At 35.1% G+C, this 27,007-nt stretch overlaps 5 protein-coding genes and 2 pseudogenes across 6 annotated transcripts; 5 read left to right on the top strand and 2 right to left on the bottom strand.

Annotated features, from left to right (window-relative positions):
* Positions 1-665: 665 nt before the first annotated feature.
* LOC116118838 (aspartic proteinase CDR1-like) lies at positions 666-2,090 on the bottom strand. The gene has a single exon (XM_031404793.1). It carries the CDS (start codon positions 2,088-2,090, stop codon positions 666-668), a length of 1,425 nt encoding a protein of 474 aa, XP_031260653.1.
* A 2,868-nt stretch (positions 2,091-4,958) lies between these two features.
* On the top strand, positions 4,959-11,633 carry LOC116118837 (non-functional pseudokinase ZED1-like). Its single transcript, XM_031404792.1, has 4 exons — positions 4,959-5,027; positions 6,448-6,669; positions 6,802-6,858; positions 10,569-11,633. The coding sequence occupies exons 1-4, from the start codon at positions 4,959-4,961 to the stop codon at positions 11,631-11,633; spliced, it is 1,413 nt and encodes a 470-aa protein (XP_031260652.1).
* Positions 9,616-25,351, top strand: LOC116118861 (non-functional pseudokinase ZED1-like). 2 transcript variants are annotated; one of them, XM_031404823.1, is made up of 3 exons: positions 9,616-10,108; positions 10,339-10,414; positions 24,165-25,351. In XM_031404823.1, the coding sequence occupies exon 3, from the start codon at positions 24,171-24,173 to the stop codon at positions 25,254-25,256; it is 1,086 nt and encodes a 361-aa protein (XP_031260683.1). In that variant the 5' UTR covers positions 9,616-10,108; positions 10,339-10,414; positions 24,165-24,170; the 3' UTR covers positions 25,257-25,351. The 2 variants fall into 2 exon arrangements, with proteins under 2 accessions (XP_031260683.1, XP_031260684.1); XM_031404824.1 differs by having other exon boundaries at positions 9,616-10,414.
* On the top strand, positions 12,358-12,759 carry LOC116118836 (probable serine/threonine-protein kinase PBL8). Its single transcript, XM_031404791.1, has one exon. It carries the CDS (start codon positions 12,358-12,360, stop codon positions 12,757-12,759), a length of 402 nt encoding a protein of 133 aa, XP_031260651.1.
* LOC116118835 lies at positions 13,530-17,173 on the top strand (annotated as a pseudogene).
* LOC116118834 lies at positions 17,586-19,948 on the bottom strand (annotated as a pseudogene).
* LOC116118833 (pentatricopeptide repeat-containing protein At2g20710, mitochondrial-like) lies at positions 21,551-22,375 on the top strand. Its single transcript, XM_031404789.1, has one exon. The coding sequence runs from the start codon at positions 21,551-21,553 to the stop codon at positions 22,373-22,375; it is 825 nt and encodes a 274-aa protein (XP_031260649.1).
* Positions 25,352-27,007: the final 1,656 nt, after the last annotated feature.

Below are 27,007 nucleotides of genomic sequence, written 5' to 3'. Positions count from 1 at the left end.
AAGGTTAAAGATTGCTATGGAGATAGCTAATTCAATTGCATATCTCCATGTTGGACCTTCAATGTCAAAAAAAAAAAATTCTGAACTTAGTCTAATTTTATCAGGAGCAGCAACCATCTTATTGTTTGTGGATTTTCTCTAGTGCATTGTGTTGGTGTAATTTCTGAAGTGTATGTGTCTTTATATATAATGCAGTTGATTTTATTTAATAAAGTCAAATAAAATACTTTCAAAATAAGATTTGCTTCACTGCAGAGCTATTGAAAACAGAGGATACTGTTTTTGTTTTCAGATTTTCATTCTTGATTAGGGTTTCTACACGGATGCAATATATATGTCAAGATACTGTGATTTTTCTTTTACACACTATATGAGGTAGGTTCCAATTGAAAGGGATGCGTTCTAAGATCCACTATTTAAGATGGGTAAGAGATAAATGATAAATCCACGATATTTTTGCGGTCCACTGGGATGCCCATGTACTCAATAATTAAGAAAGAATCCTACTTGCAAATTAAATTGTGAAAAACCAAATTTGTTATACATGTTTTTAAGATTATAACATAAAAACATTAGTTAGAATACAACAGTTAGGATTAAGCCATTTTATGGGGAATATGAACATGGCAATACAAATACTAACAAACGTCAAGAATCTGAACATTCTAAAAACGATCAGCACCACAATCAGTGTTATAAAACTGGATTGATCTGTTGTACCCATTATGAATGATGCGTATGTTTTGCATATGAAATGCGCCCAGATTAGAGTGACCTCCCAGTCCTGGAAGCAATGCTACACAGAAAGCACCCACATCTAAGTAAAGAACAGTCACATATGAAGATCTCACTACGAAGTCTGCTCCCCGGAAATGGAAGGTCAAGGTTGGATGAATGGTCGGTCTGATAAAGTAACAAAGCTGAAAATGTGTAGGGTTATTTTTGAGAGGCACTTGAATCATTCCCTGAGCATCATAGTATGCCTTCAGTCCAGCGATCAGCAACAGGTAAACATCAAGCCTGAGAACAGTTAGCGGAGATGCTGGGTCCAGGATCATTCCTCTACCCTTCGCGGCGTCGAACATACCCTCTGGCAACATTAAGCGAATAGGTCCAACACTTATATCAACAACATCCAGGAAACAAACATCAGAGTCAGCCAGTACAATGTACTGCGTCGTTGGGATAGGTTTCGAAGGTATTTTAACTTGATCCCCGAACCTCAAGTTATGAGTTTGAAAGGCTCCAAGGGGGTCTTCGAGAGAAGCAATACAATAAGAGAATTTGCCACCGATTTTGTAAAACAATTGCTTGTAGAGTGACAGTGGCGAAAAGTTTAATCCCAGGATCCCGGTAATCTTATTATATTTGTTAATAAAAATTGGGAGATTGTGGGTATAAGTAGAGCAGCCGAAGACAAGACCAAGATCTACAGTATCTTTTGTGTCATTCGTGAAAGTGAATGAGTCTGTGGATGCAATTCCCTCTGTGATCCCCTTTATAACACCGCGATATCCATAGTAAATTTCGTAGGAGCAATTGTTGTTTTTACATTTGAAGAACTTGTTATCCATATTTCCTTTATTAATAGGACAAAGGCGGTCCGTGCAGGAAAGCCTGGCATAACTGGCGGATTTTTTCGGATCGAAAAGGGGAGCCTCCTGTGGATGACATCCCCAAAAACCAAAAGTGCAAGGCTCACACTGAGTCCAAATCAGTCCGGCAATGGTGTCAACCACTAAAAACACTTTTTGAGATGGCATTCCGATGTTAATCTCCGCTACATAGTAGTAAGCCTGAGTAATTAGAGGCGTTACATACTTTTCATCGTCGAAACCATCATTCTGTGATGCAGTCGAACGCGGATTATGTAATATTTGATGTCTAACCAGGGAGATTTTTGCCAGTTTTTCCATTCTTTCAGGTTGTGTGAGATTGCCATGATAAATTGGGGACTCCGGGGAGTCAGCTGGGATGACCCTGAGGGTAAATCCTATGGATTCTGAAGCCTCCGGACCGACGGCTGCGGAAAATATAAAAACTAGATGAAGGAATACAACATTTACAGGGAAGTTCAGAATTCCTGCCATCGATCGAGTCCCGTTGAAGAAACTTGTTGCACGCACATATTAATTTATAATATGCTTCCACCATTTCAAAACGTTTTCCAACCATTCGAGTGATTAGTTATGTCCATTGGAGTGATCTTAGATCGGTTAGTAGTTTATAGTATAATTTAAGGAGGATACAACCCATGATAACAAATCTATGTCTAAAAATATTACAAGATAACAAATTTTTTTACTTTAAAATTTGATATTTTTTTAAACCGCCGTTTAGTTTTAAGTATTAAAATATACGATAGGAATGCAATTTTTTATTAAATATTTATTAACTTATAATAGTGAAGATTCTAACAGAATAAAAACAACAGAAAATATTGTTATTTTAAAAACCTGAGAAGAGTTTGTTATTGCATAACATTTCACGGTGTCAATCTCTTTTAACTCTATCAAAAATTATAAGTATTTATCTTTATATAGACAGATAATTCTTTTCATTAATAAAAAATTAAAGACTAAACAGAAATAACACATAAAAGTAAGGGGCTGAGGTTTACCCAAAAACACAAGGTTTAAGTTTGAGTTGGGGGTTTGAGTAGTATTCCTTTTAAAATTAATTTCATATGTTCAATTGCCTGCTTGGATATGAATGCAATTACCTGAAATATTATACATGAAACCAATTATGTTTTTAACTAAAAAAAAAGGATTTAGGGGCATGGTTTTAAAACCCGACCCAGCCCTATTGGTTCAACTGGTTGAACCAGGAACCGATGATCGAGCCGGGTCGGTTCGACTAAAAAATCAGAATTTTCAAATGAACCAATTTGAACAGCAGTTAGACTTTTGTTACGAACCGTTGGTTCAACCCAGCGGTTGAACAACTTTTTTATTATTTTATTTTTTTAACATGTCATGTTGATGCGAGAATTACGTCATTACGTTGACATCAGCATGATGATATCACGATTTAACTCGACGATTGAACCGGTTCAATCAGTCAACCTGGTGACCCAGTGACCTAATCGGGGTCACTCCCCGGGTCGGGTTTTAAAGCCTTGTTTAGACTTTAGAGGTCTATTTATCATTATCTAATTTGAAATATTTTTTAGTTTGTCCCCTCCAATTACATATATATAAAATGTATATATGGCTTCTATATACTCTTCTTTCCTTTCATAAAAAAGTAATGGGTATAAAACAAGTGATATTATAAGCATAAACGTTATAATATAGAGACATTTTCAACGAAAAAAACTAACCACTGTTAGCGTAATATGTAAGTTAAATGGAGGGGTAAAGTTGAAAATGCTCTAAAACTTGATGAAATATAAAAAAAAAACAAATGAGGTTTTTTTTTTTTTTTTGTCACATGATAATTGAACATGGGAAACAAAGGGATAGAGTAAACAAATAATTTATCTAATAAAATACACCTATTTATTTTGTTTTAACATTTTTTTTTTCTTAATTTTATGATTTGCATCTTTTATATTATTATTTTTAACTATTATTATAATTAAAAAATATTTTTCTCTGATCTAAACACTTATTATTTTTATTTTATTGGATAAAATTATATTATTATAACTGATGGGAACTGTACTGATCATGACTCTGCATGAAAAGGTAGACTTAGATCACATAACTGATGGTTGACAGGGGAAGACTTCTGTACCTCTTAGTAAGAAGCTATGTAATCCAAGTTTCTTTCTTTATATGTTATGTTCTTTCTGCTTCAGATTTTGCATATTATAAGTCCATTAATCTCTCTCAAACTCAAGCCTAGCTAGCCAACGTTCTCTTTACTGCCGGAATTGGCCGTCTGCAGGTATGTAATTTACATATCTTGATCTTTCTGCGGTGGTTTACCTTACCAGAATTCAATCTTTTCCCGCCTGGCTAAGAAGTCTTGTATAGGCATCACTTCATTTGTTTATTTTTCAATTTGTGAATAGTTTGAGTGGCTGGATTTTCGGAAGAAGAAGAAACTGTGAGGACAGGTACACAACAAAATCTTTTGAAGAATGGGGAAAAGTTTTTAGAAATGTTGATTACCTCTTGTAATGGTAAATATAACCAGTTAGGGTTTTTCTGCTAGTGAGCTCAAGATAGCAACAAACAACTACGACTTTCAAAAATTGTAACATATGGCAGATTCCATAAATTGTTCAAAAGTTTTCTTCAGAATCGTCCAGTTTTGTCTTGAAGTTTGAAGGAAGTACAGGGTACCAATATTGTTTCAACAACATTGTATTGTGTCACAAATACGCCACAAAATGTTTTGAAGTTGATCGGATGTTGCTTAAGACCGAAATTCCCATTCTAGTGTTTGAATCTGTACAATATGGCACTCTTGCCGATCTTATCCATAATCCTGATCATAAACTCCAGGTTGATCCTTTTGTTGTTGAAGCATAGGTTAAAAATAGCCACGCAAATTGCCAATGCTTACAAATCTTCACATTGGCTTCCCCAGGCCAGTCGTTTTTAAAGATATAAATCCATCACATATCTTGTTGGATGAACAATATGTTGCCAAACTCTTCGACTTTTCGGTGAGCGAATCAATTCCAGAAGGTGAAACCCACATAAAGATGATGTAGTGATGGGTACAATCGGGTTTGTTGCCCCTGAGTATTATGCTCCATTTGATTAATAGAATGCGATGTTATATGTTTTGGCGCATTGCTACTTGAGCTTTTGACTGACATAAAATCCTTGATCTTGCTCGTCTTGCGAGGAAGGATGATTGCATAATGTTGGATTATGTAAGAAACATATTCAAATGTAAATCCTGAATTTGTGGAGATGGATCGAATCCTGAGAAAGAGAACAATGTACCTACTAATTTTCGAATGTATCAGCAGAATAGCAGAAGATAGGCCAACAATGATGGATGTGGCTAACACAAGGCAAATGTATCTAGCTGGTGCTGTTGCTGCTGCTTATGTGTCTAACTTTGTATTCATGATTAGGATAGTTTCTCAAGTTTTATGTACTTATCAATGATTTGTCTGTGGATCTTTCCAGTGTTTGATACAGTTTCACTTTAAATTTTACATGTTCAAAGGCCTTATTATTTCAGGAAGTCTTATATGAAGTTATTAAGAATTGTACAAGGGTCTTCTCTCCATCATTATAGTTTCAAACTATAAGTCATATTATACTTTACCCTTATATAATATTCACAATTAAAACCATGCAAATACTAGCACATTCACTCTTAGTAATTGTTTTCTTTAGGCCACCATGTTTGACTCCTTTGAGCCACAGGATCAATATCGATGATGGAAATTTCCTGGAAGCCAACTTTTCTCCCACTTTTTATAAATATGTAGACTACATGCTACATTTCGTGGTTGACAAGGAAGGCATCCATACTTGTGACAGAAACTACACTTCTGGTTATAATATGTACATTCATTAATCTGCTTCAAATTTTATATTTAAGTGTCAATTGCAGAGAGCTTTGTCTCAAAATCGCCTCCAAGCTTTTCTTTGGTTGATTCTTGTTCAATCACCCGCAGGTGCATATTCTCTTTATCTGCTGCTTTCCTTAGTATGTCTATCTGTGTATAAATTTACTTTCATTAATAATTAATCATTGTGGTTGACTGATATACAAGACCTCCTTACTTCCAAGAAACACCGCTTCTAGTCATGTAAAATCAGCTTCAGATTCAGTTTGTTTATATATATATATATATGTAAGTGCCAATTGCGGAGTTCTCTCAAATTCATTGTTCTGTTTTCTTCATCTCTATACTTGAATTAGCCATTAACAGGTACATAACACTTTAGCCTGACTGAGTAAATATTCTGTAACTGCTGTGTGAATTCATATACGTAGTAGCATATTTTCCCTTTTCTTTACATTAGACAGTGATCTTGGTTGAGAAGAATCTGTAATTTCCTTGCAACAGATGAAAACGTTAGAACTATAACCAGTTTTATGTGTATAAATTAATAATTTTTGGGGTTTAGACAGGTTATAGATGACTCGTGTCTGAGGAAAAGAAAGAAGTTGCAAAACCAGTGAACAGTATTCTTGATGAAGAATGGCCAAATTTTATGGAAGTTATTACTTCTTGTAATGGTAAATGTGATCTTATTCGCGGTTTCTCTGCTTACGAGCTCAAGAATGCAATAGACAACTATGCCCTGCAGAAAGTTATAAGAGATGGATATCTATAGATTGTATAAGGGTGTTCTGCAGGACCGCACAGTTTCTATTATGAAGTTCAATGACATTATGGATGGTTGCGAAGATTGTTTCAATAACATTGTATTTTCATCGCGGATGAGTATCTGCAAAATGTTTTGAAGTTGATTGGGTGTTGTTTAGAGACTAGAATTCCCTCTGGTTTTTGAACCTTTGCAGTTTGGCGCTCTTGCTGATCATATATACCATCAACCCCATTTTGAGCCTCCAGTATTGTCACAAAGGCTCAAAATTGCAATGGGGAAGCTAATGCAGTTGCATATCTCCACTTGGATTCCCCAGGCCTATTGTTTTCGAAATATCAAACCATCAAGAATCTTTCTCAATGAAAATTATGTTGCCAAGCTGTTTGATTTTTCACTTTCTGTGACTATTCCGAAGGTGAAACCCACATAAATGATGGCGTAGCAGGAACAGTGGCGATATATTGCTCCAGGGTACATGATTACAGGTGATTGCAATGAGAAATGCGATGTTTATAGTTTTGGTATATACTTCTTGAGCTTTTGACAGGCACACATATATGACTTTGCGCAGCAAAAATGGAGGCTGATTATTGGTTTTGATCATGTATGAAATTCATTGAAGATGGTAGGTTTGAGGAGGTAGTAGATCCCATCCTTCTTGAGACAAATCATGTCCTATAAAGAGAAGCTATTATAAGCTTTGACAGAGCTTATTCTTAAATGTGTTTGGGAATCGCTGAATAGACCAACAATGATTGATGTGGCAAAACAACTTAAGCAAATGTATCAATTGTCCAGTTAAAATGATATTTAATGTGCCTTTTTCTGTTCCTAGCTAGTTATTAGAAGCTGAAGTTATTGTATCAGGGATTTGTGAACTGTTAGATGATTCAATTTCCAGAAGTTGATTACTTCTTTTATATTAGATATATCCATTCTACTGGTTTCTGCTGATGAGCTCAATAGAGCAACAAACAATTTGCACATAAGAAGTTGACAATGTATGTAGGTTTCCTGCATGTACGCCCCCTTGAGGTACGCAGTTAATGCTACTTCTTTTGCTCTTTTTTAGTTGATTCATTAGTATTATTGTTTGTTGGCCTTTGAGTGATAGGTTGAACACTTGCCTTGAAATTGGTTGAAAATGAAGAAATTGTGTTTCAGGCTTCGCCGGGCCGAAGAATAATCTTCGCCGGGGCGAAGAGGTGTTGAAGCCACGGAAGCCGTTGGATAGTTTCGCCGCAGCGACAGAAGCTTCCTCGCCGCAGCGACGTGCCAACCAAAATGTTTGTTAAGTTTAGATATTTTCTTCCCTAAGGGAAATTTGACCATTCTACCCCTAATTAGTAGGAAAAGTGGGGAGTAAATTGAAAGGATTTTTCATGGAGATTATGTTAATGTGGGGGTGTGTTTGTAATGAATCAAAGATATAGATGGAGTTCCTAAGGAAGAGTAAGGGCAAAATGGAAGGCTTGTGCATAAAGTGTGTTAAAAGGAATCAAGTCATTGCAAACCCTTCATTTTCTTCTCCCGCCCCACTCTCCTTTCTTACTTCCTCTCAATTTCTCTTTCATTTCTTCAAGGTTTTTAGGAGGGCTTTGGAGTAATTTGGAGGAAGCAATCTAAGGCATCCTAAGTAGGATTCTTGCTTTGGATGTGAAGTTTGTGAAATTGAGTGTTTTTGAATATTAAGGGCCTTTGGTTGAATTGTTTAAGGTAGAGAAATCAAGCAAACCAAGAGAAAGGAAGTGCTAGTGAGATCTCTCCATCACAAGGTATTAAACCCCAACCCAAGTTGAGATTTGAGAATTTTCTTGATGAGGTTTTCATAGCAATTATGTATGTATGTTATATGCTATGTTAATGAGTTCTAATGATATTATTGCTTGTGGTTGTTCATGCACTTCAATTGTGAGAAGTGAGATATGGGTTGGAGATGTAGTTTAGATGGAATTGAAGGATATTGAGAAATCCTTTTTGGAAGTGTTATTCTTTGGCAGGATATTATGGCTACGTGAGGGAGTTTTTCCCATTTTGGATGGTTAGAGAAAGACATGAAATTATTGTTATATAGAGTTTTATTATGCACTTGAGTTGTTTGATGAAATGCCTAATAGAGGTTGAGTATGAGTAGTGAACCTTAATTCTTGCAACATTGCATTTTGGCATTTCATAAGTGCTTAGTGAGATGAACCATCCTAGACATTACTTGTGTATTGAGAAATGACTTAAGAAAGAGTAGAAACTTTGTGTAGGCATTTGCTCTATGAGTAGAGAACTTTGTGAATGCAACTACTCTAAGGGTAGGGAGAATGAGAAGTGCTAGAGTAATGAATGAGAAGAGTTTAGAAACGGGTGGATGCTTTGTGATCGTCACCCGTTAGTTATTAGAAGGGTTGATGCTTTGTAATCATCACCCACGTTATTGAGACGAAGGACGTTACGCTTTGTGATCGTCACCCAAAGTCATGAGGACGGGTAGGTGCTTTGTGGTCTCCACCCGATAGTTACGAAAACCGGGTAGGTCTTCGTGATCCCCACTCGAGTCACTAAGAGCGGGTTGGTGCTGTGTGAACTCCACCCGACAGTCACGAAGAGCGAGATGGTGCTGTGTGAACGCCATCCGGCGTACCTCCGTAAGAGGCCATGACGTTTAATAGAAGCAATAGAAAGTGTGAGGAAAGAATTAAGAATTACATACAGATAGACAGATAAGGGTTTACTTACTGACATTATTCTATGCTCACCCCGTCTTTTCCTTTGTGGGTGCAGGAACTAGGTGATGATGCAGTCGGAGGGGCGTCGGCAAGCAAGGAGCATAGCTACACTGTTTCCCTTGTTTTGTCTTGTTAAATGGCATTTTGTAAATATGCTCTTTGTGTATAAAAACTTATTACATATAATAAAAAGAAAGTTTTGGGCCCATCTTCTTATTATTATGCTGCATTGTACTATTTACAGCAGTTGTTACACTGCAGAATCATCTGATTTCTACACACTTGTATTTGCATCACAAATAGGCCAAAAATGTTTGAATTTGATTGGATATTGCTTAAAGACTGAACTCCCATCTTGTTTCTGAATCTGTGAGAAATGGTACTCTTGCTGATCGTTTTATGGTCGTCATCAACCCCATTTTGAGCCTTTACTATTGAAAGATAGGTAAAATGTTGCAATGGAGATTGCTAATGCAAAAAATCTAATCTAGTAAGTGGTTTATCGCTGAAGAAGATAGTAACAAACAACTCACATCAATGTATAGAGAGTCATAATATATGAGAAAGATCAATAAACAAGAAAGGTGTAAGAAAGGTGTACATCCTTAAATTACATAGAACAAGTTTAAACTATCTCACTTCAGTGAGCCTATACATTTGCCCGAGCTGCTTTGCCACATCAATCACTGTTGGCTTTTCTTCTTCTGAGACAGCTATCCATTTTAAGGTTAGCTCTGCAAGGGCTTGCATTTGCAGCTTATTCCCAGAATATGGTCCATCTCCAAGAATAATGAGATCCACTATCTTATCAAACCCATCTTCAAGAATTGTAACTTACACAAATTTTATTTTAACTGTCTAAAAGGGTATTTATGAAAAATCGTAGTAGATTTTTTGTGCCTCCATCAGAGGTATGGAATTCTTCTAGTCAACCATGAGTGAAGTCAATCCCAGAAATTTCCATGACTTTTTAAAATGTTGACTATAAGACTTCTATATTTCCAAGAAACAACCAGATCTCTGGTTATATAAAATCAGCTTCAGGTTCATCTTTTTATGTGTAAGCGTCAATCTTGGAGCTGTCTCAAATCATTCCTCAGTTTTCTTCATCTCAACACATGAATTGGTCATTAACAGGTACATGAACTTTTCCCACCGACTGATGTAAAAATTTACTGTAACTGTATAGCAAATGTTTTCTCTTTTCTTCACATTAGACAGTGATCTTGGTTGAGATCTATCTTTTAACTGTTAACCAACTACTTTTATCCCTTTGAATATGTCATGGTTGATCGGCAAGACTTCCATACCACCTCTGCCATAATAAAAAATCCACCTCTCTGTTTTATATATTTGTTCTGCTTCAGATTTTATCGACAAGTTATCTGATCAAACTCAAGCCTCTCCAGCTCCGTCGATTGTGAAAGGTCCGGCCATCCGCTGGTAATTTAACATCCTCAGTTGTTTCTTATGAGCAATGACAATATTTACAATTTTTTTTTTTTTAATTTACATATGCTTCACTTGTTCCATAGTTGTAAAAGTGAAAAAGTATTTTATGGAATTATGAACAGGTTAGAATGAATTGGTTTTTCAGCAGAAGGATAAGAAAAAGGTAGATGGCAAACCATTCTTAAGGAATGGCGCAATTTTATTAGAGAAGTTGATTACCTCGTCTAATGGTAAACAAAATCCAATTAGAAGTTTCTCCATTGAAGAGCTCAAGAGGGCAACGAATAACTACCAGATACAGAAACTTATACCAGGTCATGCTTATCACCTTAAGTTTTACAAAGGCTTCCTAGATCGCCTTATTTTTGTTATGAAGTATATAGAGCCTCAAACACAATATTCTGTACAAAACTTTTGCTTTAACAACATTGTATTTGCATCAAAAATAAGCCACAAAAATATTTTGAAGTTCATCGGATGCTGCTTGGAGACTGAAATTCCCATTCTAGTTTTTGAATGGGTAGAAAATTACTCTCTTGATGATCATATTCACCGCCGTCATGAACTCAATTCTGAGCCTTTACTATGGAGGCATAGGTTGAAGATTGCAATGGAAATCGCTAATGCAGTGGCATATATTCACTTTGGACTCCCCAGACCAATTGTTTTTAGAGACATCAAGCCTTCAAATATCTTGTTAGATGAACATTTTGTTTCCAAACTCAATAATTTTTCATTATCAGCTCCTATTCCAGAAGGTGAAACCCACATAAAAAATGATCCCCTAATTGGGACAGTGGATTACATTGCACCAGAGTGCTTTCGTACAAATGAATGTGATGAGAAGTGCGATGTTTATAGTTTCGGTATAGTACTACTTGAGCTTTTCACTGGACAGAAAATCCGCCGTCTTGTGGGAGAAGATGAGCATTTTACAATATTAATGGACTGTATGGTGAAGCATATCGGAGATAATATTACAGTTCGATATTTTTGGGCTACCTACGTGAAGAAACATATTGACAACAATACATTTAATGAGATAGTAGATCCTATTATTACCGGAGAAGGATCATATCCCGGGAAAGAGCAGCAGTTGCAGGCCTTTATAGATCTTATCTTTCGATGTCTAAACACACCAGAAGAAAGACCAACGATGATTGATGTGGCAAAGCAACTCAAGCAAATTTATCGATCTGCTACAAATTAATTATGTCTTGTTGAGGATGGCGCTCTATATATGTTGTTGGTAGTTCACGTCTTCATTTCCCAACGTAGAAGTTGTAATCTTAATGTATTATAAACAGAAGCCAATTAGTAATGATCAGTGCCACTCTTTTTCTTTATGATGTCTTGCTCTATATAACTCCAAACCACATTGGTTATCGTTTACATATGAAAGCCAACCTTTAAGAATATATATATATATATATATATATTCAAAGCATTTCAGGATTTGGTGGGTCGATCCTATGAGTTCATACTTGAGAAAATTCATGCATTCAGAGAAGGTACCTGAGGAGACAACATTTATGATGAGGAACGGTGAAATTTTACTAAGAAAGTTGACACTCTTTTAATGGAAAATGTAATCCACTTCGCAGTTTCTCTGTTGAAGATCTCAAATTAGCAACAAACAACTACGACACACAGAAGTTGATTACCAATTGTACAAGGGTTTTCTGGAGGAGCGCCAAATTACTGTCATGAAGTATGAATCCGCGGATACACCGAAAGATTGTTTTAACAATATTGTATTTGCATCACAAATGATTCATAAAAATGTTTTGAAATTGATGGGATCTTGCTTGGATACTCAAATTCCCACTCTGGTTTTTGAACCTATAGAGTATGGTTCTCTTGCTGATCAAATTTATCGTCCTTATCAATTCCATTTTTAGCCTTTATTGTTAACACATAGATTGAAGATTGCAATGGATATAGCTAATGCAGTCGCATATCTCCGTGTTGGATTTGCTAGGCCTATCGTTTTTCGAAATATCAAACCCTTGAGTATCTTATTCCATGAACAATATGTCACGATACTGTTCGATTTTTCACTATCCAAGTCTAATCCAGAAGGTGAAACCCACGTTAAAGATAGTGTGATGGGAGAATTTGGACTTGTTGCGTTGGAGTACCTCACTACAGGTCATTGCAACGAGAAAAGTGATGTTTATAGTTTTAGAGCATTATTGCTCGTACTTTTTACCGGACAAAGGATTACTTATCTCTCACGTCTTAAAACTAGTGATAAACATCCGTTATGGGAATGTGTGGATAAGTATTTCGAACAGAGTAGTGTTAATAAGATAGAAGATCCTGTAATTGTTTGAGCCGTATCGTTTCCTAGAAAAGAACAATAATTACGAGTTTTCACAGAGCTTGCCTTTAAATGTCTTTCTGAATCAGCAGAAGAAAGGCCAAGAATGATAGATGTGGCATAACAACTCAGACAAATGTATCGTTCAGGCATGCAAATTTAATATGTATATGCAGCTTGTTATACAATATCTTGTCTAAATTTCCCATGATAGCAAGTGCAACTTTTGATTGATTTTAGTTTGTGTCATTTACAATTGATTTTCTATGCAACTCCACATCACTAAAAGCTTAGTCAACAATCCACTGGGCAAAAATTTCCCGGAGCCAACTTTGAAAATTCCATGACTATGAAAAGTAGACTACATTTAGTAATTAAATCATATATAGTTGACTGATATACAAGACCTCCCTACTTCCAAGAAACATCGCTTCTAGTTATGTAAAATCAGCTTCAGATTCAGTTTATTTTTTTATATATATGTAAGTGCCAATTGCGGAGTTCTCTCAAATTCATTGTTCTGTTTTCTTCATGTCAATACTTGAATTAGCCATTAACAGCTACATAAACCTTTTAGCCTGATTGATGTAAATATTTACTGTAACTGCTATGTATGAACTCTTATAATGTAGTTAGCATATTTTCCCTTTTCTTCACATTCGACAGTGATCTTGGTTGAGAAGAATCCGTTAATTTCCTTGCAAACAGATGAAACAGTTTGAACTATAGCCAGTTTTATATGTATAAATTAATATATTTATTGGGGTTTTATACAGGATATAGATGATTTCCTGTTTGAGGAAAAGAAAGAACTTACAAAACACAGATGAATGAGTATTCTTGATGAAGAATGGCCAAATTTTACTGGAAAGGTTGATTGCCTCTTGTAATGGTAAATGTAATCTTATTCACGGTTTCTCTGCTAACGAGCTCAAGAATGCAACAGACAACTATGACCTACAAAAAGTTATAAGAGATGGATATGTCTATAAATTGTACAAAGGTGCTCTAAAGGACCACACAATAGCTATTGTGAAGTTCAATGACATTCTGGATGAATGTGAAGATTGTTTCAATAACATTGTATTTTCATCGCGGATGAGTATCTGCACAAATGTTTTGAAGTTGATTGGATGCTTTAGAGACTCGAATTCCCATTCTGGTTTTTGAACCTGTGCAGTTTAGCACTCTTGCTGATCATATTTACCATCAACCCCATTTTGAGCCTTTAGTAGTCACAAAGGCTCAAAATTGCAATGGTGATAGCTAATGCAGTTGCCTATCTGGCTATCTCCATTTTGGATTCCCCAGGCCTATTGTGTTTTGAAATATCAAACCATCAAGAATCTTTCTCAACGAAAATTACGTTGCCAAACTGTTTGATTTTCACTTTCTCTGACTATTCCGGAAGGTGAAACCCACATAAATGATGCGGTGGCAGGAACAGTGGGATATATTGCTCCAGAGCCTAGTTAGTAAATACGGGTACGGCAAAAAAAGGGTATGTGAATTTTATAGGTATAATACAGCAAACGGTAAAAAATACGTTTATAAAAATTCAGTCATAAAATTCGGATACGGGAAAAATACGATACAGGTATATATGGGTTTAATACGGTGCGTTGTCAATAATACGTTTTGAAAAATACGGCAATATCAATCTTAGTTTTAACACTTTTATGGACTACCTGGTTAAAATCAATGTAGCATTTCAAATGCAAAGTATTCAATTAACCAATAACACAAATACATTATATATAACTGATATTCAAATTATAGTCTCCAGACTCAAACACAATATTTAGCCAAAATTCAACAATAGTGTCAAACCAAACACATAAGTCATAACAAAACCAAAATTCAAAGTCAAATGCATGAAAGCTTAGGGGTGGCAATATGATTTTACTATATTTTGTTGGGAAGAAGTTTTTAAATAATGGTCAACTGGATGCAATATCAAATAAGATCTTCTGAGATGTATCAGTGATAAGAATTCATAATATCTATATATTTTTTATATTTCCTCACGTTTTAATGGTTATAAATGCTTAAATCTTGGATTTTGATTATGTTTCATATTTTGTACAGTAGATTAAGGAGTTAAATCAAATTGAATTCAAAATCAAGAGATTTGGAGAGAAAAAAATCAGAGCTCAAAAAGAGATACAATCCAGAAGCGGATTTTGCTTAAAGCGTGGGCACGTCCTGTTTTCCCAGAATGTTCACAAAAGCAGTTAGCAGATAGAGCGTGGGCGCGCCTTACTGGATCCGAGGTTTTTGACCTAGGGTTACGAATTTGTTGGAGAAAAAGATATGTATGACAGCTGGAAAGATTTATTTACGCATTCTTAATCTCTAGGATTTGCTAAGACTCCTTATTAAGATAAGATTTGCTTTTAATTAGTTTCCTGATCTAGATAGGGTAACTATTATTAGATGGAGTTATAAATAGGGAGATTATTCACTAGAAAAAGGGATCTATCTCCTCTCTCTCTCTCTCTTCTCTTTTCTTTAGGCGTTCTTTTAATTATGAGTAGCTAAATACTTTTCTTCCAACTGAGGGATAATTGAAGTTTTGGTTCTTCAAGAATTGTGAGATCTAATTAATTTTCAGTATTTTTTTATTTCTTCACTATTTATATATCTTCTATGTTTATTAACAATTATTGTCTTGATTGATTGATGCAAAGGGCCCGTTGTTCAATTATCAGGTTAATAAATTGTCATTTAGAACTTTAAATCCGTAATTGTTTAAATGTTCTAATATTAGTGGTAAAATAACATAGTTGATTATAGAGAGATTTTCGATTTATGTTATGAAGATAGATAATCTAGTCTAAATGAATCGAGCTTGTGTATTTATTGGCTAGAATTGGTAGTCTCTCTAATTATTAATGTTGTCGATAGATTAAATCCTAAGAGCTTGTTTAGGGTTGTTTATTAATAAGGAAAATAATCAAGAGCTTGTTTTGGTTATCGAGAAAGTAAGGAGAGATAGGTTGTTAGAACTTGTTAATAACCATAACCAATTTAGTGAAGAATCGAAGATTTTATCCTTGTATCTGTGATCAATTCTCTGAACCAATTCTGAAATTAAACCTTCGGTTGGATATTTGCTTGATATTGATTTCTCCTTAATTTTTAGTTGATTATAATTGCTTTCTTTTTATTTCACTTCGAAATTTCAAAACCCCATTTTCTTTACTTTAATTTTCATTAAAATAAATCTACCCAATCTCTTTAGATACAACCTTGCTCATCACTGTTACAATTTGTATTTTTTTTAGAGTGAGAATTTTATTATTTGTTGGATTCGACACCCACCAATCAGTCCAATCAAATTAAATTGCAAATAAATTTCTTTTTTTTTATTCGATTTACTCTATTTGCTTCCATGTCTCAAACGTGCTATCCATGATATTATTACTTCAGATCTTATTAGGAAAAGAAAATAAAAGATTAAGCAAATAGAATACTACTATAAAAAGGACTGAAATTTTAGTGTTTAAAATAGAAAATTCTAGCAATTAAAGCAATCTACTTATAGCAATGCTTAACCAGAATTATCCCATTATTAAACCTATCAATTACTATAACAAAAACATATTTTTAAATAAAAAATAATTATTTAAAATAATATTTTTTTAACTTATCCTTCAAAATCATTGAGAAAGTTCAAAAAAAAAATTATTAAAAAAAAAATAGCAGAGAATCAAGAATAAAAATATATTATAATTTTAGTTTTACTTTTTCCCATGTTGAGGGCATTACATGTGGGGCCATAGTTGCCACATGGCACTATGGCTGAACATGTTGGGTTAAAGTTTTGTCTCTTGGAGCCTCACTTCAACTGCCACATGTGCAGGCCTTCCATGTTTGAAAGGCATCCTTTTACTATTCTTAATCTCCTCAAAACCACGAAAACACGCACTTCCTCTTTCATTCTCACCCAGTTTTTTTTTTTTTTTTTTTTCAATAATTCGTGAGTTATACGAGTATTCATATTATATATATATAATTCGATAGTCCTTATAAAATACATAAATACACATATAAAACACATATTTATTAATTAGGATCTAAAGTACATGATTACATGTGATTGCACTGAGAAATATAATGTTTATAGTTTTGGAATTTTACTTCTTGAGCTTTTGACAGGACCAACAGTTTATGATCCTTCGCGCAGCAAAAATGGAGCTGATTATTTGTTATTGAATCATGTGATGAAATTCATTGAAGATGGTAGGTTTGTGGAGGTAGTAGATCCCATCCTTCTTAGAGACAAATCATGTCCTATAAAAGAGAAGCTATTACAAGTTTTGACAGAGCTTATTCTTAAAAGTGTTTGTGAATCAGCTGAAGACAGACCGACAATGATTGATGTGGCAAAACAACTTAAGCAAATGTATCAGTTGTCCAGTTAAAATGATAGTTAATGTGGCTTTTTATGCTCCTAGCTAGTTAATCAGAAGTACTGAAGTTATCAGGGATTTGTGAACTGGTTAGATGAGTTCAATTTTCAGAAGTTGATTGCTTCTTTTAATAGTAGATATAATCCATTTAGTACTGGTTTCTGCTGATGAGCTCAAGAGAGCAACAAACAATTTGCAACATAAGAAGTTGACGATGTATGAAGGTTCCCTGCAGAATTGCAGAATCTTCTGATCTCTGTTATGAAGTTTGTAGGAAGCAGGACAAATGAGTACTGTTCTAACAACATTGTAATTGCACCACAAATAAGGTACAATTTGCTTTGGTGAACATCATGTCAATGTGTGCAGATTTTGTATAAAGGATCAGTTTTTATGTGCTTTTCTATTCTCAATTTTTTGCCTAATATGTTCCCCAGTTAATCATGAGTACTGAAAGGGTTTCATAGATGGATTTAAGACTAAAATAGATGAGTTCAGAGAGTTTTTACATATGGGCAAGATCAATATAACAGAAATGTGTACATCCTGAAAACTTACATAGAAGCATAAATGGAAATTGTTAAATCACTTTTTTGAACTATGATAACTAGGAGAGGCGATACATTTGCCTGAGCTGTTTTGCCACATCAATCATTGTCGGCCTTTCTTCTGCTGATTCAGAGACACATTTTAAGACGAGCTCTGCAAGGACGTGCAATTGCAGGCCTTTTCCAGAATAAGGTTCCTCTCCAAGAATTATGGGATCTACCATCTTATGAAACCCCTCTTCAATATATTTCTTCATAAGCTTTTCAAAATGAAAGCAACCGTCCGGTTCATCTTGAAGAATATTAGATATCATGTTTCCAGTCAAGAGCTCGAACAGCAAAACACCAAAACTAAAAACATCACTTTTTTCACTAAATATACCATATAATGCGTACTCAGGTGCCATATATCCATACGTCCCTTCAATTCTATCAGTTTGGATGTGAGGTTCACCTTCTGGAATCAAAGCAGACAGTGAAAAATCAAAAATTTGGCAACATATTGTTCTTGGAATACAAAGTAGCTTGCTTTGATCATTCTAGACACAACGGGCCAAGGAAATCGAACATGGAGATATGCGATTGCATTAGCAATCTCCATTGCAATCTTTAATCTATGTGTCAATAGTAATGGCTCAAAATGGTGTTCAAGAGGACGGAAAATACGATAGTAAAGAGTACCATACTCTGCAAATTCGAACACTAGAATGGGAGTTTCAGTCTCTAAGCAACACCCAATCAACTTCAAAATATTTTTATGACTCATCTGTGATGCAAATACAATACTGTTATGCCTGGGAAATCAAGGGCTGACGTGGGAAATCACGTGATGGGGTTGACCTGCTTTCGTCAGAACGGTAAGCACACGTCAGGCATGCAAGGCGTCGTGGAGCTCCCACGTGTCCATTTCCCTGCTCCAAATCACGTAAAATCAGCTTAGAAGGTGGGCAATGTGACATAAAGTCGGATTTAGTCCTGACATTCGCACCAACCCACGGATTTAATAATGGTTATCTGCACTCATCTCACTATAAAAAGGAAAGATCTTTTCATTAAAGGGATTCGGCCTTCTTGCACTCTGAACTAGCTTTCTCTCTCTCTTATCATTATACTTTTGTATTTACTTTTCCCCAATTATTTGTAAGTCAGTCCGCTATTGCGACCTGACCCACGATTCTAATACAAACTATCAGTGGACGTAGGATTTTCTACCTTAGCATTCGAACCACTTTAAAAAGCTCTCATTGTTGCATTTACTCTACATTTCATTCATAATCACGTGCGTCTCTTGACCAATCAACGTTATGTACGTGTCGATTAGTTAGTGTCAAAATCACGCATCAACAAATACTATTAATAGAGTCTCGATATGCAGCTCTGTATTTGTCAAGCTTCATAACAGAAATAGGGCCATCCTTCAGGAAACCTTTGTATAGTCTATAGTTGTAATCATCTGTAATAACATTTCCAGTGTCGTAGTTGCCTGTTGCTGTCTTGAGTTCTTCAGCAGAGAAAGCACGGATTGGATTCCGTTTACCATTAAAGGAGGTAATCAACACTCTTAGTAAAATTTCACCATTCTTCAAAATATTTCGTTCACCATCATCTTCCTGATGCTTCCTTGTCCTCAGAAAACAACTCATCGAACCTATCCACAATTCATCAAATAGTTTCACTATTTTCCTTTTCTGATGAACATCAAGTATGTTAAGAACAAAATAGGAAATTGATCCACTATATGCTGTACTTTAATGTCAGTAAAGATTTAAATCAGATCAGGATCATTGCCTCATGTGAAAAAAAAAAAAAAATGTAAATTTAATTTGCTCAAGTTAAGTAGCCAAGAAAGATCTGAAATTGGAATTTATTTATCAGATGTTAAAATCTCCAGCAGAATTTATGAAATTACAGGACCAAAAGAAGTAGGTTATTGTGCTTTCTGATCATGTACCAGATCATCAATATTTTCATCTTCTGGAAATTTACTTTGTTTCAAGCCTGAAAGTCAACTATAATATTGCCACCATTCTCAAAAACAATTTGGAAGGAAGATTAATATTAGCAAATGAATGAAAGGCAACAATTAATGAAAGCAAATTCACGTGCAGATAGACATATTAAGAAATAAAAACTGATAATTGAAGAAGATATGTACCTTCGAGCAAGAGCAGATAGTTTGATATAGAAAGCTCTGCAGCTCACAGTTGCATATAAAATGTGAAGCAAAATAAAAGAACGTGAACATACATACAGTTTCTTAGAAATATGGAAGTCTTCTTGGTCAACCATGAGACAAGTCAAGAAAGGTTGGTTTGGGCTTCATTTAGGAGCCCATACTGTGAGACCATTCATCCCTTGTTGGTTTTGGTTGTTTTCTAGAGTCTACATACAAATAAGAACTGGCCTACTTTGAAATTATTTATCATGGATTGGGTGTTTTGTCAATTACCCAAAACATTAAAACCCCAAGACTTCAACCTATTTTTAACACAGAATTCATTTATGTGGCTCCTTAATAATGGGGTTAAAAGGAGAGAGGCAGAATTGATATAAGGGACCCACATACAAATGAGTGGGGGCAGCTAACCCAGCTCAAAAAAAAATCTGTAGCTTAGTTTGTTTTTTCTCTATTAATTGGACAACATTTGTATTAATATTTATTGATTTAACCTCGCTCATTTATTTAAGGAGACTTTTGCTATAATTGAATAAGGCATTACTCAAACTATTGGATAAAGCACTATAACTCACCCCCAAAAACTAGTGTAAAGGAGGAATGAGTCCAACTACATATACATACTTTAATCGTCCACCAACTTGACAATATGAGACAAATTTAACTTCTGGCATATTTAATATAGTATCACAATACCTCTCCTCTTATGGTCAGATAATAAACTCTTTAGCCACTGAAGTTAACTATACCTAAGAGGTCTTGTGTTTAAGTCACAATAGAAGTATCTATCATATTTATCTAATTACCGTGTTCTGTGACCCAACGGATTAGGTAGACTCCATCGTGGAATTGAATAATTCAGGTGCCTATATATATAGGTACCTGATGTTTATTTGTTTAACGTGCCAAATGTGTCAAGAGTGGACTTAGAATTTCAGAAAAAATGGAAATTTCATAGTCTTTAAGTCTTGTAAAGCTTGCATCATATTGATCTTGAATTTAACTAAAAGGTCATGTAGTTTTTTAGTCTTTACTAAATGGCCTTATTTTTTATTAAGACAAACTAATAACAATTAAACATTAATCATGGCTTAATTAAGATTAATGAAATATTGTGTAATCTTTTAAAAATTATAATATGTCCCCACAAACCTAAAATTCTTGCAAACAAACCCAAACATAACATCTTCTTCTTCTTCCTCCCGCCATTAACGCATCCCTCCCTGGTTGCTGTTTATTCTAAGCTTTGTCTACATCTTCTTCTTCCTCTGTATCTTCTTCTTCCTCTACACCTTCTTCTTCCTCTTTCCTATACATATTCTTCTTCCCGCCATAACACTATCTTCTTCCTCCGCCATTAACATTTTCTCTGCCATAGATTCTCCTCCTCCTCCTCCTGACATTTTGTCCAGGTATGTGTATCTTCCCCTTTCATTTTATATTTTGATTTACAAAGATTTAGTTATGGATTGGGTTTGGGTTATGATTTTGATTTAATTATTTAGGTTGTTGGGTTGTGTTTGATGTAATGTAAGTTGAACGAGGTAAAATTTGTTGAATATTTTCTTGATAATTGAGGATAGTAGCACCGATTGTAGGTGGAGATGACTAAAAAAGTGTTCTGAATACGATGGATCGCTTAAGCAATCTGGTATATCTGGTATAATGCAGCAGATGAAAGTTGCTTGTGATTTCAAAATGAATTGGAATGCATATACTGTTGCAGCTAATTGGTACTTGAAAGCTGGCTTAATTGAAAAGAGTTGGACAATGCTGAAGAGGTCAGAGCCTCTAATTACTGGTAGAAGTAGAATGAGACAGTTTGCTTATGAAGTTCTGATTACTGTATATGCTTCTACTGGTAATAAACATGAAGTGTATCGTATATGGAATTTGTATAAGAATATGGGAAAAGTCTACAACTCAGGCTATGTGTGCATTATAAGCTCTCTGATGAAATTGGACGACATTGATGGTGCAGAGAAGATCTTGGAGGAGTGGGAATCTGCAGATACAGTTTTTGATGTTCGGGTACCAAATATTGTTATCAGTGGTTATTGCAGAAAGGGTCTTTTGAGAAAGGCTGAAGCATATGTAAACAGGCTTATAGAGAGTGGAAAGGTGCCTGAATCAACCTTATGGGATCGTCTGGCAACAGGATACCATGTTCATGGTCAGATGGCAAAGTCAGTGGAGACTATGAAGAGAGCAATCTTGGTAAGTCAACCAGGGTGGAAGCCCAACCAATTTACTTTGGCAGCATGTCATGAGTATTCAAGACAACAGGGAGATATGGAAGCAGCAGAGGAGTTTTTGAAATTACTCAAAAAAAGGAGTGAATCCGTAGGACATATTCATGATAAATTAGTTAGTACTACTAACAATGAAAGTCTTGGTGCCCAAGCCCTTGATGAGATGGAAACAGAGGAACAGATTGTTGATGGGGAAGCTTATGAAATCATTGAGTCAAAGGATGAAGGAAGCAGCTGAATCATTTGTACAGTGACTTACTAAAAAAATGCGAGGAAAACATTGTCTTATGCATATGATAATACTGTCCCTTAATTATATTGATTTTCCATGCTGTGTGTGAGTAATTAATTTGGCATGAGAAATGGTGCTAATGCCATAGGAATCTTGAACTTGTCTCACCGACATATTTCAAGTATGGTGAATTGCTTCATCCTTTTCACATTTCCGGCAGCCACATTGACACCATGTTTAGTTTCTAACAGATTAGATGTTTGATCATCAAAATATTAACATATATACTGTAAATAATAGGAGGTGTGGTGAAATATGAGCGTTGAAGAGTTGAATGAATTGCAAGCTTTAAGTCATGACCAACATTTATTATTATAAGTTTAATTTGCTCAGGTTAAGCAGCTAAGAAAGATCTGAAATTGGAATTTATTGATCAGATCTTAAAATCTCCAGCAGAATTTATGAAATTACAGGACCAAAAGAAGTGGGTTATTGTGCTTTCTGATCATTTACCAGATCATCAATATTTATCATGGATTGACTGTTTGTCAACTACCCAAAACTGTTTTAACAGAATTCATTTATGTGGCTCCTTAATAATGGGGTTAGAGGAGAGAGGTAGAGTTGTAATAAGGACCCATATACAAATGAGTGGGGGCAGCTGATCCCACTCAAAAAAAAATCTATAGTTTAGTTTGTTTTTCCTCTATTGATTAAACCTCACTCATTTATTTAAGGAGACTTTTGCAATAATTGAGTAAGGCAGAACCTCAAACTGTTGGATAAAACACTATAACTCACCCCCAAAAACTAGTTCAAATGAGGAAGGAGTCTAACCATATATATGTGTATAACAATTTACCAATTGAGCAATATGGGACAAATTTAACTCTGACATATTTATTATAGTATCACGATACCTCTTCTCTTGTGACAGGATGATAAACTCTTTAGCCACTGGAATTAGTTATACCCATAGGGTATTGTGTTCGAGTCATAGTTGAGATATCTATCACGTTTGTACAATTATCTTGGTCTATTGGACTTATAGGGTGTTTCGTAACCCTAAGAATTAAGTAAGCTCCAATGTGAGATTGGACAACCCTGATACCTAAAAAATATAGAATAACTTTATCCTTACAAAGACTTATATAAAGAAGCCTACAAAGTGAAGAAAAAAACAAAGAAAAAACGGAAAAAGAGAAAGAGAGAGAAAGAGAAATCATGAAGATGAAAGGTGGGGATTGTCTTTGTATGCTCCCTTTGTATTTGTTTTTGTAAGACTAGAACTTCTAAAATATATATATATATATATAGTATCACAATTGTTTTTTATTAACTGATGTTCATTTGTTTAAAGTGCCAAATGTGTCAAGACTTTGACTTAGAACTTCAGAAAAAATGGAAATTTCAAAGTCCTTAAGTCTTGTAAAGCTTGCTCATTTCAACGCTTGGTTATTAACCAACTACTTTTTATCACTTTGAATATGTCATGGTTGATCGGCAGGACTTCCATACCATCTCTACTATATTAAAAAATCCACCTTTCTGTTTTATATATTTGTTCTGCTTCAGATTTTATCGACAAGTTATCTGATCAAATTCATGCCTCTCCAGCTCCGTCGATTGTGAAAGGGTCGGCCATCCGCAGGTAATTTAATTAACATCCTTTTTTCTCAGTTGTTTCTTATAAGCAATGACAATATTTACAATTTTTTTTTTTTTTTAATTTACATATGCTTCACTTGTTCCATAGTTGTAAAGGTGAAAAAGTATTTCATGGAATTATGAACAGGTTAGAATGAATTGGTTTTTCAGCAGAAGAAAGGATAAGAAAAAGGTAGATGACAAACCATTCTTAAGGAATGGCGCAATTTTATTAGAGAAGTTGATTACCTCGTCTAATGGTAAACAAAATCCAATTAGAAGTTTCTCCATTGAAGAGCTCAAGATGGCAACGAAGAACTACCAGATACAGAAACTTATACCAGGCCATGATGGTCACCTTAAGTTTTACAAAGGCTTCCTAGATCGCCCTATTTTAGTTATGAAGTATATAGAGCCTCAAACGCTCTACTCGGTACAAGACTTTTGCTTTAACAACATTGCATTTGCATCAAAAATAAGCCACAAAAATATTTTGAAGTTCATCGGATGCTGCTTGGAGACTGAAACTCCCATTCTAGTTTTTGAATGGGTAGAAAATTACTCTCTTGATGATCATATTCACCGCCGTCATGAACTCAATTCTGAGCCTTTACTATGGAGGCATAGGTTGAAGATTGCAATGGAAATCGCTAATGCAGTGGCATATATTCACTTTGGACTCCCCAGACCAATTGTTTTTAGAGACATCAAGCCATCAAATATCTTGTTAGATGAACATTATGCTTCCAAACTCTATAATTTTTCATTATCAGCTCCTATTCCAGAAGGTGAAACCCACATAAAAAATGATCCCCTAATTGGGACAGTGGATTACATTGCACCAGAGTACTTTTATACAAATGAATGTGACGAGAAGTGCGATGTTTACAGTTTTGGTGTAGTACTACTTGAGCTTTTCACTGGACAGAAAATCCGTCATCTTTTGGGAGAAGATGAACATTTTACAATGTTAATAGACTGTATGGTTAACCACATTGGAGATGATATTACAGTTGAATATTTTTGGGCTACCTACGTGAAGAAACATGTTGACAACAATACATTTAATGAGATAGTAGATCCTATTATTACCGGAGAAGGATCATATCCCGGGAAAGAGCAGCAGTTGCAGGCCTTTATAGATCTTATCTTTCGATGTCTAAACACACCAGAAGAAAGACCAACGATGATTGATGTGACAAAGCAACTCAGGCAAATTTATCGATCTGCTACAAATTAATTATGTCTTGTTGAGGATGGCGCCTCTATATATGTTGTTGGTAGTTCACGTCTTCATTTCCCAATGTAGAAGTTGTAATCTTAATGTATTATAAACAGAAGCAAATTAGTAATGATCAGTGCCACTCTTTTTCTTTATGATGTCTTGCTCTATATAACTCCAAACCACATTGGATATCGTTTACATATGAGAGCCAACCTTTAAGATTAATATTCAAACTTCAACGCTAAACACTACTCCGAATCAATTAATGCGTCCAAGGTTACAATTAATTCTCATTATAACATGAAGCATACAAAGTCCAAAGTTATATGTCCATAAAAAAAGCTGTGGCAAAATCGTTATATGGTGAAAGCTTCTACGATGATTCATTGTAACTCGGCCATGTAGACCTTTTGTCATCATTTGATCTGTTTAACTCATGGGGAAGATTTGCATACTAACCACCCTTGGGTGGCCAAGTGATTAAATAGCGACTCTTGGGGTATTACTTAAGAGGTCATGAGTTCGATTCACCTCTATTGCTAATAGAGGTGGCCACTGGAGGTTTACCTAGCTGTCAACTTCAGGGCCTCGGGTATTAGTTGAAGTGTATGCAAGCTAGGCCGAACACTCCAGTCACCCAAAAAATAAAAAAATAGAGGAAGAAGAAGAAGAAGATTTGCATATTTCCTAGAAACGTCTCTTGCCATATCTAATCATTGTCAGATTTAGAGATGGGCGTGGGCTGGGTCGGGGCCGGGGCTGAGGACCCCATGCCCCGGGGCCGTCCCTGTTACCCTCTCCGAGGACCATCCCCGCGGGCGACAATTTTTCTCATGACCATCCCCGGCCTGCAGGGACAAAATCATGACCATCCCCGTCCCGTCCCGGCCCGATAACCGAGCCTTTGCGGGGAATTTATCCCCGCATGGATTTATCTCCCGAATGGGGATTTTTGCCCCATGTAAGTCAAAACTTTTCGTAAAATTAATTATTTTAATTGTGAAAAACTAGTACGTTAATAAGTATTATATTTAACAATTTGACTACTTAATTTCAGTAGTTAATTAACTTAATTCATTAAAAAGGCATAATTTAAGGTAAGAAAATATAAAATCTAACAATTTCTTGAAAATTTAAATTAAGATTTAAAAAGCAAATTGATATGAATAATTGAATATGATGAATAACAATTTCTTGGTAAAAATTGGAACATACTCATGGATTTCAAAGCAATAAAATATAATCATCATTCAGGCAACATTGCTGCAACTATGCGTCTATGCCATTCACAGTTCAAAAAGCTTGTAAACTATATATTTCCAATTTCTTAACAACTTGTTAAAATTAAATGTCATCCAATTTCTGAATAGCTGGAATGATAATCTATTTTCATTAAGTGATTTATTAGATAATCGAAAACTAAGGATCTTAAATACTATTTGAAATTCAAAAGAACGGTAGGGAGGGGCCATTGAACGACTGGAAAAAGCAAGGGCCCATTTATGGAAAGTTAAAATGTGTTTATATACTAGATTTAAGTGACAAAACCTACTGAAGAATTGGTGCATAATCCTGATAATATGCCTCATGTAGAACAATGTGCTTGAAGAAACATCCTAAAAATAATGCATTCAATGAGATAGTAGATTCTATAACTATTAAAGAAGGATCAAATCCTGAAAAGAGTAAACGACATATTCCCACCCAAGGTTTGATGACATCGCAAGTTGGTACCCCAAGTTCTATTTATTTCAGATTCCCACCCT

This window comes from Pistacia vera, unplaced genomic scaffold (assembly GCF_008641045.1).
Source record: "Pistacia vera cultivar Batoury unplaced genomic scaffold, PisVer_v2 Contig860, whole genome shotgun sequence".
NCBI classification, from domain to species: domain Eukaryota; kingdom Viridiplantae; phylum Streptophyta; class Magnoliopsida; order Sapindales; family Anacardiaceae; genus Pistacia; species Pistacia vera.
The sequence above is the reverse complement of the archived record's forward strand: the minus strand, read 5'-3'. Positions and strand labels throughout refer to the sequence as shown.